Source organism: Siniperca chuatsi, linkage group LG14 (assembly GCF_020085105.1).
Source record: "Siniperca chuatsi isolate FFG_IHB_CAS linkage group LG14, ASM2008510v1, whole genome shotgun sequence".
Taxonomy (NCBI): domain Eukaryota; kingdom Metazoa; phylum Chordata; class Actinopteri; order Centrarchiformes; family Sinipercidae; genus Siniperca; species Siniperca chuatsi.
In genome coordinates, this window is record NC_058055.1 from 11567803 (window position 1) to 11586919 (window position 19117).

The following is a 19117-nucleotide window of genomic DNA, read 5'->3' on the forward strand; positions in this document are numbered from 1 at the left end:
TGAGTTGCTCTAATAGGGATGAAAATGAGTTTGCAGTGGTAATCAGCTCAGCCACATTTCTACATCGCAGGGGAGAGCAAGGATTTGTGTTTGGAGAAGCAGCTAAATGTTTGCTTTCCATCACTGCTTCTTTTCCCCAAATTTTTCATTCACTGCTTGACGTGCAGGTCAGCGATCTCCTCTCAACTCCCCAGGATAGCTCAGAAAGAGCGTTTCATAAAGGAGAGGAAGAGAAAATCTTTCTGTTTTTTTCCCACTATTTCCTTGTATGAAGAGCTAGGGTAACCATGGCAACCTGGAATTGTACAGGACAGAGCTGAGGAGGTTGAAACTGAGCTCAGAGAGGAGAGGAGAGGTATCAATCACTTTGGCATCAGCACTGTCACACACATACAAACACACACACACACACACGTTTGTCTGCTCTTTCATCCATCACATGACTTCACAGGCCAGGAATCATGACATTTTACACAAAAAAAATCCACTTCAGTGTGCCAGTGTCCAGTGGATAGATCTGGATGCATAAATCACTCATGTTAAAATGTGAAAAAAAGCATTTGCAAAGGCCAAAGTTTTCAAAACCACAGCCAGTATGCCAGATTATAATTTATCATCTTTCAGTCACACTAGAAGATTCTACTCAAATCTCAAAACTAAATTCATTTGGTTAATTTAGAAGACAGAAAAAGAAAATTATTGAAATACATGATTTCTCAGTTTTTGTTCTTCCTTTGTTATGTTTCCGTTTGTTTTGCAATAGAAAGACATGACCTTTATTCACTGTGCAATCATTGAAAAACAAATAAAGGATCTCTGTGGAGATTTATAGGCCTATAATGTATTAGTCAAATAATGAAGATGTTTCACTACATGAATTAAGAGCAAAAACAAACCTGCAAAGAAACCTGCAAATGTAATCAGGCCACAACCGGTGGAGAATATTATGACACTTGACACAGTACTTGCTGAAAGATGATGTAGTATGATGCTGCCATTTGATTTAAAAAATATGTCCTGTAATTTAATGAGAATGATAATGCTTAGTAATCAGTTCATGTTTTAGAGTAGACCTTTCAAACCCGAAATATTAAATTGACCAGGTTGTAAAATGATGATGCCACAACATGTGTCTTTATAACAGACAAAGATCAATCAAAGCTAATTTTCCAAACACATGTTCCCACTTCTTTAGGCTTATTTTCCTGCATGATATTTTAAAGAATCAGCATGTATGCTTCGTATATATTCTTAAAATGTGTGACTGCTGATTTGTTTTGAGTAAGTTTGTAAAAGGCTTCAGTTCCTGCTCAGGTGCTGTCAGCTGAATCTTTAGGAGTGTAGGGAACCTGGAGGGACATGGAGCCAGAGCTGTATTTAACCCTGTGAGGTTAAGTATTTCTCCCAGAGCAGCTGCACTGTTCCAGTTCCCCGCTCTTTACAGCTGGTCCAGAGGAAGTGGCTCTTAATGCACTTTATAAAATAACATGTTCTTTGTTGCCTCAAAGGAGAATCTCACAGTTTAAAGCTCTCAGTGTGCAAACTGCATCGTTCTGTCTTTACTCCCCCCCAATTTATATTCTATAACCTGCTTTTTCCTTTTCATTGTCAAAGGGGCACTGGAGCATATCCCAGCATGCACTGGGTTGATGGTAGGGAGACACCTTGGACAGGCTGCCAATCTATCACAGAGTCTCCAATCCACGTTGAACTACTGGAGGAAACTTGCCTGCAAAGAACATGCAAACTGAACACAGAAAAGTCCAAAAACTGAACACCAGTCCTTCTTCATCAGCATCACTGCAGCAATATGGAAATATAATATAAATATAAGATGCAGGGAGGTAGTTCTGTGCACATCCTGTCCTGTATCTAGGCCAGGTGCAGGATTCAACTAGGAAACAAATGGTGAGTTTTCTGTCCAATAAAGTTTTGTGAGCTTAAATCCAGTACAGTATGAGGATACACACATGCAAATTGCACACAGAATATCTTCAGATATGAGATACAACTGAGGCATAAAAAACTAAAATCTAGGACTGATACATGGCCAGATGTTGAACAAAACAAATCTCAATTACCCCTCCCACTTCTGCTATAATAAAAAAACCCCCACTACAGCTGGGGCAGGAACAAGCATTGGAACAAGAGATGAATCAGGAACAGATTATTCAGGACACAGTCACGGGGGGATAGAGAGCTCAAGAGGAGAGCAAGGACTTTTTCTGAATAAACTTTTCTGAATATTCATGATGAGAGAGGGAGAAAAGAGATGTAAACCTTTTCTGAAACCTCTCTGGAGTCTAATAATGAAGGCCAGCTTGTGATTCAGTGCAAAAAAATAAATACATCTAGCAGGAGTAACATCAGGATTTCTTGGCTGTCTGCCAGCCAGGAGGATCAATAGCCATTAACACCATCATGCATGCGGTCAGAGGACAGCAGGGATCTGTGGCTCTGCAGAGTATTTCATCATGATAGGAAGGCGGATTGGAGCTTTAGTTACAGTTAGAGCATTCCTCTCCTCGCTGCTGAGAGCGATGCTTTCTGACTGACAATGTCATCAGTGTGCTGTGTATGTAAACACATCCAGCAGCCTGGAGAATCTAGGTCATTTTCTGGCTGGGATGAGATGAGAGGAGGAGCTGTCTGGAGACACACAGAGCCGCAAATGTGCGCTGTGTTCATGTGTCAAGAGTCAGGCCGTAATCCACACACACCTCTTTTATCTACTTCATGAATCAAGTGAACACGCCTCCAGTGGTGATAAAATCCGCTGAGAAACACAGGTAGTGAAGCAGAGGGGAGGGGGAGGAGTGGTGAACGCATGTAATTTTTTGCTCCAGTTCCCTTTGCTTTAGCACCGAGGACATATTGTTCATTAAAAATCCAAGCCTTCAGTCTTCATGATACACAAAGCTCTGTGTCAAGTAATATTGACATTGGCTCACATTAAACACCAGGAAACAACGCAACCATGCACCAGGCATTACACACTGGATCTGGGACATCATGTGCTGCATCGCTACAGAGGATATGTGGATATGCTGAGGTTGATTCTTTTTTTTTTGTGAGGTTTCAAATCAGTCCTTAAAGTGCTCTGCATAGTCAGATTTCTCTTTATTAAAGTGTCAGTGCATGAAACTGTATGTCTTCTCTCAAATTCATTTAAAAAAATCAATTAATGCTTTAAAATATGTCTGAGAAAAGCAGAGTGCTATTGTAAAACTGCACTGTGTCTGGGTTGACTGCTAAAACAATGCTGACACTGAGGAAAAAGGGCAGGCAACATGGATAAAATCCTACATCATGGTATAAGTAATTTTAGATTGCGATATATGAGGGGATATATTCATTTTTTGGAAAATCAGTTGAGAAACTGAGTTAAAAACTAAGACTAAGAGTCTACAGCCACACTAACGGCTTTGTGAAGCTGTACTTAAGTATAGTGGTGCTTTGAGCTAAATGCTAACATCAGCATGCTAACATGCTCACAATGACAATGCTAGCATGTTGAAGTTTGGCAGGTATAACGTTTACCATGTCCACCATCTTAGTTTAGCGTGTTAGAATGCTAACATTTGCTAATTAGCACTAAACACAAAGTGCAGCTGAGGCTGAATTATTTTTACAGGTATTTGGCCGTAAACCAGAATATTGGATAAAAAACAACTTTTGACCTCATGATGACATGAAATGAAATGTCACCAGTGTTTTTACAATTCATCCTCTGGGGACAATGAATGTTTTTACTAAAATTCACAATAAACCATCCAATACTTGTCAGGATATTTCAATAAAAACCACAAATGTCAGTCTCATGGTGGTGCTAGGTAAAGTCAGGGGGTCAACAAAGGCATTAGGGTTCATCCTCTGGAGATCATACCATGGCATGGCTAAAAATCCAATATTCCCAAAACACAATCCTGCATTTATTTGCAAATCTGCATACAAAAGGCGTAATATATCTTGAGACATTAAAGAGATAATAGTATAAACAGGCAAAATCTCTGATGGCTGGCAAATTTAATATAATAATCTCACAGTATATATATCGTCATACCTCTGAGTCGTAATGAGGCATTTTATTGAGCAACACCTCAAACAGTACACATTTTTTAATCACACATTAGTAACAATGCATCTTGGTAACACAGGGTGTATGTAGCCACAGATTTCAACATGTGAAATCCATACATTGCCGAAAATTCTGAGCACTTTAAATTGATATAGTTATAGTGAAATGTGACAAGACAAAATACAACATTCATTGAAGGATTAACACCTTTGCCTTTAAGAGTTGAAGCAAAATGGTTAATCTTTTCCCAATAAATAACACAAAGATGGATACAGGCAACATATTTTCCTTCCTTTGCTAGCCTAACTGGATGTGTTCTGTATCGCTTCTCATCCTACCTTTCCAGCTAAGGTCACTGTTGTGGTTGTGGGTTTCTACAGCCTCACTATCTTCTCTTTTAACTCTTACTCATATCTTCAGATTCAGGTGATACAGAGGGCAGATGGTTAATGGTGTATGATTTATTTTCAGTGAAATGTCCAGGGAAAGATGGCACTAAATTCCTACCCTTGTACCATCTTCTGTCATGTACGCCTTTGCCAGCAGCTGAGCCTGTTACATTTTTGCTCCTCTGTTCATTCAGTGACTTTCCGTTAAAAGGATTACAAACGGCCTATTTTTAAATTTGGAAGAATGATGCAAACGGTTCCATCAAAAGGACTTAACAATAAGCTGCTGCACAAAATAGAGCTTTTGAAAAGGCACAAAAAAAGGTTATTAACATAGCACTTCTCAAAACGTGAGAAAGCATCACAAATAAAACATGACTTTGCATTAGGCAACATGCAAAAGTGAATCACTGAAAGGCACCAAAACAAAATGTCCAGGTCATTAATTTAAGACACGTTATGTAAAATAACCTGTTATAATGGCAGCTGAGATGTCGTTGCTATGAACAACACAGGAACAGGCATAAAAATCGGAATCAGAGGCACCACTGCGGCGTCTCATTATCTCATGGGATATAATGAGAATATAATGAGGATTTAAATCTCCAGACCAAACTCACCTGATGGTTACAGAAACCTTTTGTTCCCGGTAACAGCATGATGCAGACGTCTCGGACACCATATGCTGCTATTAAGGCTTTAATTGGCCAGGAGCAGGTGGGCAGATTGCGGGCGACATTACCGTCTGTCTTGATGCCAGGAGGAGAGGCGACAGCGGTGGAAGTGCCAGTTTCCTGGTGACACTGGTCAGCAGCATAATGTTTATATCACTGACAAGCAGTTCAGTGCTTTAATAGTTTTCTATATTTGACATGAGCACATGGACCAAGCCTCTGACCACAGAGGAGGCCATTATTTAACCACACAATGTAGAGCCTGAAAAGCACTGAATGTTACTGTTTACAATGGCAAGTTTGATTTTATAACCCTTCTATTGGATAGCTCACAAAGTCACACCAGTTTCAGATTGAGGCAACAATGCTGCCTGACCCAGACATTTCCACTTATTTACTTTTAGTGACAGTGATTAATTCATTTGAGCAATTTCTATGAAAAAGACAATCATCAAAAGTGTAGTCTCTTAACAGGTAAGCAAACTGACTTGTCCCATGAACAGGTTGACTGATCACCTCTGTCATGAGTCACCTCTGAAGCTCATACATTACAGTCATTACAAAACATTTAAAACAGGAAGCCAACTTCTCTCTCACAGCTGACTTAAGACCACACATATTGTACCAGTCAGAGGGCTTCACTCAAATATAGTAAATCAAAACCAAACCAGTCTACAAACTATCCATCATAAACAAAAATATATCACAACAAAAACACATTCTATTCTTTGGAAAGAGTCAACACATTAAACAGCATGAGCATGTTGAAGATGTTTTGTCCAGTAAACTACACTCAAACAACTTCCACTTTTGAGGGTCTTGAGTCTGCTGTAGTCAGTAATGACGATAACATTTGAATTACTTTCAAAATCATGTTTATTAAATTTAGAAAACACCATTTTGTTAACAGTTTCATAGCAATAGCAGGAAAGAAGTGAAACTGTAAGAGACACAGAGAGACGTAGATGGGGCCTGGGCCAACCCCTGAGTTAAAAACCAGCTTTGTTTTGGAGCTCACCTGTCCCTACACTTCTGCTCTCTGGGGTCACCTGCATCTAACCTGGCATAGACTAGAAGAGTCAGTGTGGTAGTCAACATCTCAAGGTAGAACACCTAAAGAAACGAGACATAAGAAAACTTGGTAGACATCAGGTAGAAAAGTTGATTTGCAAAGTCACTTTTCAAGTCAAGGTATTTCCTGCCAAAATATACCGAGTATGCAACATTAACATGTAATTAGGTTGCCAAACCGTATCGGTATGTAGATTTAATCACTTAGGAAGGGGTTTCTGCACAGCTTTAGGGGAGGTGGACTTGGGGAGTACTTAGGGATGCAGTACAGATGTAATCCAAAGAGGAAGTGCAAACAATGTCTATAAGGTGTGTTGAGGGGGTTGAGTGGGCAATGGGTTACGGGGGTATGAGCAAAATAGGGCTCCCCCCCTTTACTCATCAAGGTGCTGAGAGGGGCGACTCTCTGGAGGGCGAGCCCGAAATATCCTCAGGGGGAAAAACTGTGAGTGTGCAGGCTCGGATCCCGCCCAGCGACTCGGGTAAATCAAACACTTTGTGCCATTCGTCTTTCTCAGGGTCGTACTTCTGTACTATTTCCACCATGCAGCGATTGTTCCACGAGTAGCCGCCCACCACATAGATTTTATTCTCAAACACGGCCACGCCCACATCGCTCTGCCCTCGCAACATGGCGGCGATAGGTGTCCACAAGTCGAGGGCGGGGGAGTAGTATTCGCAGCTCAGCACGTCGTCGTAGTCACTGGTGCCCCGGAAGTGATTGCCCCCGATCACATAAAGACGGTCGCCCACTGTGCACATGCAGTGAAGGCCGCGCACTGTCGTCATGGGTGCTTTCTGAGTCCATTTATCCGCATCTGGGTCAAAGCACATCAGCTCCTTCTGAAAAGTGTCATGAGTGATTCCCCCTGCAGCAAGAAGAAACAGAGAGCACGAATTAGCCTCGTCACTAATCATTTGTGGAGGTAAACAGCTTTGTAGGCTTGTCAATCAGACAGACCTGTGACTCATTCGTCCATGTCAACCTACATTTTCGTTTATCTAGGCCATGTGGTGGACCAGCCATAACACTGGAAATGCTCACATTTGCATCAGTAGCATTATGAAGAAGGAGAATTAGCATAAAAGGCTGTACATTTTTAAATCTCACCTTTCCTCAATCCCTATTTCTCAAACGTCAACTCAAACTCAACAACCAATACACAGGGTATCCTGTAATTTTACAAACTAGAGTAACATCAACATTTATTCAGCCTCTTCTACACAATGCTGATGATGAGCACTCAGTACAAAGAGGAACACCATTCCAAACGTTCATGCACATACGCACAAACAGACTTTGATGCCGGGACACAAAGAGAGGAGGGAAAGTAGGGAGAAAAAAACAAAACAAAAACAGGACATGTCTACAGGGAAGGCTTAAAATAAAGAGGAACACAATCCCAGCATGCATTTGGGTAGATGCCAGCCCACCCCTCCCCCCCAGGCAAAGTGACTAGGAGCAAATGCAGTGAAGATTTGCAGAGCAATCTGAATAGAGGCAGAATTCCTCTTTTGCTGCTGCCCAGTGATTGTGTGCTGGGTTTATTGTTGGCCTAAGCTGTCTGTTCAGCTGCCATGACTCAGATCTGTGATGCTGCACCTCCTTAACTGATCAAATCGATAAAGACAGCCTGACTATCCATTTTCTTTATCCAAGTAGCCCACGGGGCAATTCTGCTATTAAAATCCTTACAAGGGAACAGTGCTGGAGTTGCTCGTAAGGTCCTTATAATTCCTCTCAAGAGGCCCTGCTGCTATTCTGATTCAGTTCAAGGGCTTTGGCCTTTTCCAGATACAAAGATGACTGATCAGTATCCCGGTATCCTAATGTCTAATCAGTGCCATTAGTGAGACACTTTGAGCCGATCTCAGAGAGGCAGGCTAAAAGCTTTTGCCCTTCCATAGACAGCACAGGACAGACTGGGTTATTGTTTGTATTGTCTGCCACATATACAAAAACATTTCCATGTTCAGCCATGTAGATATAAAATAGAGTCCCCTTGTAAAACCAGTGACTCGCTTGGTTGGTTGAATCAGTGTCGGCACAAGTGGCACCCAAAGAGAAGATGGAGAATAGACGCAGAGGTGAGGCAGGAAAAGCGGGCTCAGCATATTCCAAAAAAATACCCCATAATGATAAATAGTGTCCAGATTTGAGCTCCAGTACAAATATCCACTAACGATCTGAAAAAACAAACATACAGTCAAATCCCTCAAGGATGCACATTGCTAAAGATACAACCAAGCTGCAATGTGAATTTATCGGTTTTTCAACAGGATGGCTAGGAACTTTTGTATCTGCATTAACATACAGTGAACTTTGTATGGATTATGGATGCAACCAAAATGACTAGGGTTCCTCTTTTCACACTCTTTTAAAAGTTTTTTTTTTTTAACTACAGTGCTTTTCATTTATGGCCCCCATGAAGGTAAGATATATTCAGCAACACGCGTTTCTCCACTGACCACAACCACACTCCTGAAGTCGTACTGTGGAGTTCGTTTTATAGCCTTTTGACATTTCAGTTTCGCCATCAGTCCCTGCAGGAATATGAGATCTTACAATCAAACGAATTTCAGCTGTGTCTAAAATAACTCGCTCATTATTAGTCATTTACTCTCTATAGTGAGCAGAAAATTTTAATTTCAGACGACACTTATGAATCGTCGTCATTTTGGGTCATCACTGACAAATGTGGAGTCACACAATGGCAATTTTCACATCTATTAAATTCAACACATTGCATTGTGGGATTGTTAGCAGAGTCATGTACATGCCATGGATGCTACTTTTTTCATTTTATTGTGGGAATTTTTGAGGTCGCTATATTGAGCATACATTTACACACTCAATTTGCTTGTAGACATTACAGATCACCACCCTTTTCTGCATACAATAATCCAATTTGGAGCCGCTGTTATGAGGCCATTTCAACTAAAAATCAAACACTGGCCATAACAAACAGCTTTCATGCAAATACATTAAAATGCCTATTGAATTTTGTTTCCACACCAAGTTGGCTTCTGAGAAAGCCCTTATTCGGGTTGTGTATCACTCCCAACACTAATGAAATTCTCTGAAAATCATTTGTTACTCTAAACCTACTAAAAATGTTTTTTTTATTTTTATATATAAATATGTAGGCTATATATAATGTCACAATAAAAAAAACCTACTCTTTCTCAGCTGACTTGCAGTTTTTAAATATTAGTACGAGAGCTAGACCAATAAATTTGCCAAGCCGATATATCAGCCGATATAATCTTATTGCAGATATAGTATATCGGTAACATGGATTTGTTGGCCGATAAGTCACAAGAAATGTACAAATGCCAGAGTAGGTTTGAGTTAATTTAGAAACAGTGTCACCAATACATATTTTGTCCACCAGAGAGCACTGACAAGTTTATTTTTTCAACTGTGAAATGTCCTTCTCAGTATGTATCTTAGTCACAATAATAAAAAAAAAAAAGAATTAAATCTAAGGGACTCCCAAATATCGATATCAGTATCAGTCTCAAAAATCCTGCAACTATAGTTAGCTATAATTAAGCTATAATCACCACAAATCATTGCAAAATATATTTAAAATAACCACAACACCTCTAGTTTACAAGTCTGTCTGCTGTCAGGACATCTAAGTCTAAATTACTCAGTGAGTACAGTGATTTTGTTGTAGATGACTCAGTAAAGAAGAAAGTAATGTAATCTGAATTGTGAGACCACAGGGTCTTCACACAGATCTTAATCTCTCAGGTAAAACGGTGCAGTGTGGCTCTGTGCTGGTTCAGTACTCATGTCTGAACTCTGCCACGCCACTTGAGCTGTGATGGTCTGTGGGCTGAGTGCATTTGTCAGCTTCATCCATCTGACAGAATACCTTCAGACAGCACAGCAGCACAGCCGGAGAATGTGACCTGATCTGCTGTGACAGACGGACACAGAACTGCACTTCAGCATGGGTCACCTTGCACAGCAGACTGTAACCCCAGAGACTGTGGGCGCTACAGCAGGGCCTCAGTGCAACAAAATTGCTCAAATGGGTAATACTCGTTTACCTGTACCTTTTGCATTAAAAGCACTACAGTTTTCATGTGAGCCATTATGCATGTTTTTTTCCCCCCATGTGTTATAACCCACAGCTGTATTCACAAAACTGCTTGACCATCTGTATCCTGTAACACGCAAATGTTCATTTTAACACATTGTTGCTGCAGGTGCAAAGCACGACATTGTGTCATTGTGTTAGTGAAATGTATCAGGCTATTGGCCTGCGATTGAGTACATGAAACCAACACAAAAGGAATCCATTACAATATCAAAAAGGGTGTGCAATAAATACCATGTACTGCAGAGTACAGCCTGAGGCAAAAAGATTGAAAAACAACTGGCTACCAGCAGTTTAGCTCAGTCCACAACTATTATTTTATTCATCATTTCAGTTTATTTATTTTAAAAGGCGAAAACGTGTCTTTCATCTTCGCTCCACTCTAACATTAGGCTTGCCAAATCATGTGGTCTGTGTGGTCCAAAATATGCCCCAGTTCTTTTGCTTGCCAAGTAAAATACTAACTAATTAAATGCCTTTTGCTTTTTGTTTATATAAACAATGATAGTAATCATGTATGAAGTCAGTTAATAGTTTCTGGCCTGTTCCCAGTAAGTCAGAGTGAGTTAATATGAAAACAAAGGGGCTACATGCACTGTTAATGTTTTCACATACATGCACACAGTGACAACTCAGCACTTCAATTCAGCAGTCTAATGTGTTGTGCAGAAAAATTCCAGCGAAATCTCTGTTGATTATTCCCTGACAAGTAAAGACAAGATGAAATACTTGGCTCTTCGGACAACCTAAGTTAGATCACAGTAGCCATCTCAAAGCATTTGTTGTTTTCCTTTTTAACCAATCATTTATCTGCAAGTGCAAATACAAATTCTCCCTGCCTTGTAAAAACACAACCAATTTCAAAAGACACCTGAAGACACACCATCCCATTGTCTGGTAATGTAAATATTGATTATGTATGTTGATTGATTCATATTATAAATTCCCTTTTAGGACAAAATTTAATGTTAGTTCTTTGTGGATTCAGGGCAAGTTAACGATTAGCTTGCCTGCTCCATTAACATATTGTTAAATTTAACAGGGCTGAGCAAACGGTAAACATCTACTCTTTTAAATATCACTTATGATTTCTTACGACTCAGACACTAACTCATTCGGTGAACATTTAACATAATTCAGCATTCATTTTAGCTCCATGTAAAGTGAATAAACGTGATGTTTCCCAGATAATGCTCATCTACCTTAACGATGCAGATTTATTAAATCAGAGTTTTACTGAGTGAAACATGACGCAGAATTTAGCAGAAGACCTCAGTAATATATAAAAAGTCTGTTTTGTCAGGGAATGAACATTATCCTGGAGGCGCTCACCTGAGCGTTACCGTACAAACCCTCCATAAAGCACCAGAAGGCTGTGACCTTTCTGATAATTCATCACACGGCACAGTGAGAGAGGGGCCCTTCACAGGCCGTTAATTTGATTACTATAACATCTGTAACATCAATAATGTTGGATGAGGTTGTTCTGCACACGCCATAAAGGATTGTTGTGTTGTAGATATATGCAGAAAAAAAATACAACCTGTGAAGGAAATATGATTGTATTGCACTTTTTCTAACACCTTTACGCATTCCTTTTTAATTTGATATGAAAGAAGTACGGTAAGTCAGTAACACATCTCAGCCTAGATGACTAAACACATAGTTCAAGGTATGCTTACTTCTCAGGAGAAATATCCCTCAGCAAAATCCATTACAGTATCATGCAACTGTCTAAATTATGACTAAAACAAAACAAAAATGCTAAAATGTGACTTTAAACCAATTACAATTTTCAGTAAGCGACTAAAACTAAATTTAAAATTCTTTTCAAAATCAACACTGTGGGATTTAGTGTGTGGAACTCAAAAATAAAGATAACTGCAATTGCGGGAATAATGAGATCTGTGGATTATGAAATTAAATTCACTGGTTGTGTGCACAGTAATTAAAATCACAGAGTGTATCTAATAAAACAGCATGCATGCTGGTCAGCACCTTACCTTGTAAATATGCTTAATACTACTGCTAAGGAGGTTTTCAATATTATATTTTCATTTGCCAAAGCCTCCCAGCTTGTACAGTATGTGACTAGTGCAAAGATGTTAATGTTGTTAATGTTAATGTATGTTAATTCACCAAGGCTGTAGAGACTAATGCTATCTCCAATACCAATATACTGCACCACCTCTTTAAATAGTTCATGGACACACAAATGCATTGGTTGAAATTCTGACTTTGTAATTGCTTCACAACTCAAACAGATTTTCACTTGATCTAACACCACTGGTTCAATTTCTAGAATTGATCAAATGATGATGAGCTGATTTGAACTGGGATCTGTACAAAACACTGACTAGTGTATTTTATAGAAATTAACTGGAAGACAATAAACTCATTTCCTTTTCCCTGCCTTCCCTACCTCTGTTTTGCCAAAAAATTATATAGAAAAAAATCTACACTGCTGGAAACCTCCAGTGATGCCATTTTTTCATGTTTATGAACACTGTTTATGTTCATGTGTTGTACAACGATGACAGTACCCACGGCCAGGAGGGATTAACACAAGCTCTTCTGTGTTACACCTCCTACACAGGCTTCAGTCCTCTACTTCATCCTTCCCAATTTCCCTTCCACTCCTCCCCTCCCCTTCCTTTGTAGCACCGCTCTGGATTAGTCACACTGAGAAACTAGGGCTCATCTCCATAACGCAGGATTTGTTTTCAATCCTATGAAGATAACAAGTATTGAGGTGATACCTAAAGAGCAAGTATTAAGTGCCCAAAGGCCCACTCTCAGTGTCCACCCTGTGGCCTACGCACTGAACCCTTGCAAACTTTAACTAGCTTCACCTGCATGCTCAGCATAGATGAATCAAGTGTGTGAGGAGTGATTTGTAAAAGACACTTTTTTTATATGCTGTAGCAAGTTCAAAAGACACAAGTACCTAGAATTAGCATACTGTTAGAAATCTTGTTACTGACTCATTGTACCTTGAATTCGGTATTCAGATTTTTTGACAGAGTACATATAATACATTCTAGTTTTTGAGTTTTCAATCACTTTAATAATACTAAATTGTGTTTTACTATTGTGATCCCACTCCCCCTGTAGCCCCATAATGCATGAATCTTGAAAGATTTCATCTCTCTCTCGATGACTCATGGCAGTCTTTGAGGAAAGGTATCAGATGAGGTAACTTGAATGTTATAAGATGTAATCAGCTGTTTACTGCCGTGAAATGCTTGGGAAGAAAAAAAATTATCTAATTGGAAATCACAATGCACTGAAATCCATTCCAATTATGACTGCAAGACAGGAAATTAGTTTTTAAACTCACCACACGTTCACACAACAGTACATATTCCTCTTTATTTGGGCTGATTGCAAATGAACTTACTTAAGCTCCCTGGAGCCACTTACCTGAAATATACATATAACCACCATACACCGTCCCAGCATGGCCATAATGTGGCTCATTCATTTTGGCAACATATGTCCATTCATTTGTCCTTGGGTTGTAGCATTCCACAGTAGCTTGAAGAAAAAGATGAAGAAAAAAAAAAAAAAGATCGTATTAGTAGAAAGTAGGTCAAGACACAACTAAGGAGGACAAACAGCAGCAAATGAGGCCTTGGAGGGTCTCAGCGTGGGAGCTAAAACACGGATTTAAATACAGAGTACACATCCCCACAACCCCACCGGCACTGAATGCACTGACTGCACAGGAAATATGGAGATTGTAAGATCCTTTATCTTAAGGCCCCTAAGGGTGGTTCTACAAAGTCTGTGAGAAACCAGAATGGGGACACTGGGATTCATGAGTGATGCTCATAGGTGAGTGACTGGTGGCTGAGCAACCCCTTAACAAGCAGCCATGGTTCATCAACTTGTGGGCTCATTATGTGCTTGGAAAAGGGTTATGATTGGAGCGCAGAGCCAGTTGGACGACCTGCAGGAGTGATGTACACTTAGGCATCTTCACCTTGAAGATGTGACCTTCGATGAAGTGTTATAATTTAAGATTAGAAAGAACAAGAGTGTGTGCTTTTCACTTTTTAGACTTTGTATCAAACACCATCGTCAAACAAGTGTACATTTTACAAGAGCATCATGGGCCATAGATAAGTTATTTTCTTGTTATCTTCCCAGCTGAGGAAGTCTAATTTGCAATGCATATAAGAGGATAAAGAGGTACTGTATTTTTTCATGTCACGGTGGAGATATTGCACAAAATATTTTGTTTTCACAGAGTGCAGCTAATGGAAAAAGTAGTTTCTGAACTGATTAACGGCGGTTCTCAGCTGAACACCAAGAATAAAATTGTACTTTTTTTTTTTAAAGGCTTTGGTTAAATCAATGACTTGAAATATTGACCAAAAATAAATAAATAAATAAATAAATAAATAAATAATGGTTCCAAAATACAGCAGTAAGCTCAGGACCATAAAAAGAGTGTGAGCCATCCCTGGGCCAGCTGGGGAAATCTCAGCGGGGAAAATGAGTGAATACCTTACTCTGCTTGCTCAACAACTATCATCAAAGTGACCTTGAGCACTGCACAAAATCTTGCAGCCCCTCAGTGGAAGTAGTACAGACATATTAGAAGACAATAGTTATAATTATATGAATGCAGAGCCGGGTCGGACTGAAAAAGGAATGCATCATTATTAAAAATCTTTTAATAAATAAAGTATAAGCTGATATGCGGTTAAACTCTGAATATTGCTAATTTACCGACAGAGACCAGATGCTGATCCCGATACCTTCAGTAAATTTGAAAAATGGCTTCTTTACTCTACTATCAGATTTTCCTATGATCAGCTGAAAAGGTCACATTCCTAATTAGCACAAATCAAATCCCTGCAGGTTGTTCACCAAATCTTAATGAAGTACTCTAAGGGTCAAACTGGCAGCTGGTGACATCTGGTAATAGTTACTATGTGGCATACTTCTCTGACCTAGAGCACTGGTTCCCAACATGGGGGTCAGGACCCCGTAATGGGATTGAAAGATGCTGTAAATGATCTCTGGATTGTGACTGGTCCCAGGATAAGATAGGATAGGAAAGAAGAACAACATTTTGCAACAAAAAATTCTGTTTTTTTTTTTTTAAACTGAAATTTTTGCTTTAGATATCACTTTGTTTGAAAGGGCTGCAAGCCAAAAACCACTGACCAGGAGATCTTTGCTGACCTGTACATTTTGCTTCTGTAGAGCAGGTCATAAAAAGAGCCTATTTAAGTCTAAAAGACCATTAAAAGCAAGTTTACACATTCCTAAGTGCAGCTTTCCTTTGACATTAAAAAATATGCTGCTACTGTGCAAGAATATAATTTATAAAATCAACTATTTTGAATAACTGTCAAATGATCATGTGACACTGTAAGAAAATGTTTTTTCTATCATTGGTGTGACTGCGGTAAACAATGTTGTAATTACTTTTTTAAAGACCTATAGAAGGTCTTATAATAAGGCAAAATAGAGTGATTTGTTTGACAAACCTACAGTATATTAAAGTACATACTGACTACCCCACCCCAAAATCTAAATATGAGACCCATATGTCTTTCAATCACATCAGTTTGTTCCAAAATACATTTTCATCATTTTAAAATCCTAATGGGGAACGGAGCCTCATGAGGTAACAAAAACTAAAGTTAGCAAAGTACACCAGTTAATATTGAAAGCTTCTTCCTGTAAATATCCGTCTTGACGTTGTTAAGCTTTTTTTTTTTTTATAATCTGGGCATTTCAGATGTAACAATAAAACCACACCCGTATGACCTACCCAGAGTAAACAAATGCAGGGGCTGGGCACATCCAGAAAAACATCAAGGCTAAACCACATGCAGTGAAAGGGCAGTGGAACGTAAAGCAGAAAAAGGCCGTTGTGTAGACAGAGTGAACTGGGGCTGTGTCCTTTGGTCTAATTATAACCCAGAAGAGAAGACTGCTCACACAGTGGCCTCTCTCTCTCTCTCTCTCCGCTGCAGTTACAGAGCTGAATTTAAGTATTGGGTGGCACCTCTCTGTGGTCCTCAGTTACGGGTGCAGAGATTCCAGATTGGTTACTCAGCATCAACAACTAAACTATATGAGTTCATTGAAGTGTATTTACCAGAGGGGTGAATTGAGAGTCCTAATATGACAAAATAATGTTTAAACTATGAAAAGCATCAGATTACTGACTAAAGATGATCTGATATGACTCCTTTACAAACCACTAAAAATTTCACTGACAAACTGTGTACAACTTTTCACTTAATCCTCTCTGCCAGTACCGTTTGTGTCCCAGCTTCAGCTGTGTCTCAGGACCTACAATTCAATGTTATCTGATACAGCGCTGTAACAAATACAGACATTGTGAGGACTTTAATCTTACATATTTGTTGAGCCTGTATCAGTAAAGTGTTCAACTTGAGAAATACTCAAGGTGGTTTTGTTGTATTAGATTGCACTATATCATAAGGTGAAAAAATATCAAAACTTAATATAATGAAACCCAAAACAACACCACACAAAAATACAGCCTCATGAATGACGAAACAACACTTCTCTGACATAATGACAACTGAAATTGAACATTAAACGTAATAAAGGATTCTGCATGTGTTGAAATGCTTCTATATTTGATTACATTAGATTATCCCATCCGAAAGTCATTCTCAATTGAGAATGACTTCCGGATGGGAGCCGAAACGTCTTGATTCTGAAAACAGTGTCCAGATGACTATGACTGAAACCTTTTCTACGATAGAACACTCCTGGACGAATGAGGGACTACACCGTATTACATTAGATTGCAAAGGTGTTCAGGATAATGTGCACATCCTCTAAATTCTATTAAATTACACAGAGATTATGCACGCGACATGTTGAAACAGCAAATGATGTGTAGGCACAACACTTGATTACCAGCGTCAGTATGCTTGAAGCCTTATTAAACTGCACAGTCTCTCGTGCTGCTACTTGATATTTAAGTGTACAATCTCATACAATATTAATTAAAGGCTTCTGTTGTTGCTTAAAAGGAAAGATAAAACAAACAATCAGGGAAATAAACTCACCAAGCTCCCCGGCAGCGTTCCTTCCACCGACAGCATAGAGGTGTCCCTTGAGTGCACTGAGGTGGAAGAAGGTGCGTTTCTCATTAAGGCATGCCACTTGCATCCACTTGTTGTAGCGAGGGTCGTACCGGAACACGGTGTCCACTGCTGTCTTGCCTTTGGTGTCATAATTGCTTTGGCCACCCACCACATAGAGAAAGTTGCCGATGACTGCAATGCCGTGTTGGTAGCGGGGTGCATCCATGGGTGCCAGCGCCTTCCACTCATGAGCCTTCTCATCAAAAAGACGCAGCTCCTTACTCACAACTAGCTGCTGGCGCAGGACACCACCCAGGGTGACCAGGTGGGCACTGTCTGAGCGGATGGCTGTCCGTTCTGACTGCATAACTGGCTGCATGTAGGGCATCATTTGGTAGTTGCTAGCCTCCAGGAGAAGGTTGACACAGGTGTTGTCCGTGCGCATAAAGTCCACTGTCTGCACATGATTGATGAGCTCCTGTGGGTTCATAAGGGGAAAGCGAATGTTCTTCATGAGCTTTGGGGCATAGTCCATACGGCCATCTTCGTAGCGTAGCCAGCGGCAAGCAGCCTTGAACAGGTCCAACTCAGTGCAGTGTTTCAAGCTGTTGCTGGACAGTACAAAAGCCAACCGTTCAAATGGTAGCTTGACAAACTCTCCTGTGCCGAGCAGTGAGGGGAAGTTCTTTAGGATAAAGTTGTTGACATATTTGTCCACCTCTGTGAGGTTATACGTGTTGGCAATGCGCCCCACCTCAACACAGTTGTCAAGAGAAACCTGCAGGGAAGAAGGAATGAAAATCTTGGAAAGCTGCAACAAAGACTTACAACATGAATGACTGGACTGAACGTATCTCCTTAAATGATTTCTGATTACAAAATATCAGTGATTTAGCACTGAGAGATGCTATCACTGTAAACCTTTTAGTTTTTAGATACATAAGAAATTTTAAAGATGTCAATATGGGCTCAAGGAATTATACATTAAAAAAAAATCATTAAATCAACAATGAAAGCAATCGCTGGTTGCAGCCCTAATTTGCATCCACACAAATGAGTTTTAGTTACATTTTAGCAGTGTTATCATAAGTAAAAACAAGCTCATACCTTCTGAACACACAAAAGTCCATATACATTCATATGGATAATTCTGCCCATTTTATATATTTTTTTCTAAAAATGTTTATACACACTGACTGCTATTTTCTATTATAGTATCTTTAATGTTTTACCTTGTGCCTTTCTCACCAAGCAGAATTATCAAGTTAGCTGAATAAGTGCACTGAAAACCTGAAACTGCTCTTTCATTATCTGATTTTTACATAGCCAGCCTTGTGAGACAGAACGTGAACCTGGAGCAACTGGTCACTAGTCATCAGCAGGTTGATCTAATGTAAGTGTGGCCTACCAGAATTTGTCCGCCTTAACATAGCTCTCTTCTTTATCGCCTGAGACTAGTCCTTACAGTCATTTATTGAATAGCTATTCAGTTTTTGCTAACCACAATTCACATTTGGCTGTAAGGCAGCAGGCAAAACCAAATGAAGATTTAATAAGAGCTGAAATTATTATGAAACATTATTTCTTCTGACTGCCCATTTCTACTTAATAATTAACAAGAGAAAACAGACCGCACAAACACAATCTTTCTTGAAATGTGCTTTAATGTATGTGCCTGCCTCCTCCCCTAACCCAAAGACATTCC

At 39.6% G+C, this 19117-nt stretch overlaps 1 protein-coding gene across 2 annotated transcripts in view; it reads right to left on the reverse strand.

Annotated features, from left to right (window-relative positions):
- Positions 1-5999: 5999 nt before the first annotated feature.
- klhl13 (kelch-like family member 13) overlaps positions 6000-19117 on the reverse strand; it is a 39242-nt gene continuing 26124 nt past the window's right edge. For both annotated transcript variants that reach the window (XM_044222653.1, XM_044222652.1), the window contains 3 exons: positions 17395-18190; positions 13748-13861; positions 6000-7081 (listed from right to left, as the gene is read on the reverse strand). In XM_044222653.1, coding sequence (XP_044078588.1) covers positions 6594-7081; positions 13748-13861; positions 17395-18190 — 1398 coding nt within the window. In that variant the 3' untranslated portion in view covers positions 6000-6593. The remainder of the gene's footprint in view (positions 7082-13747; positions 13862-17394; positions 18191-19117) is intronic.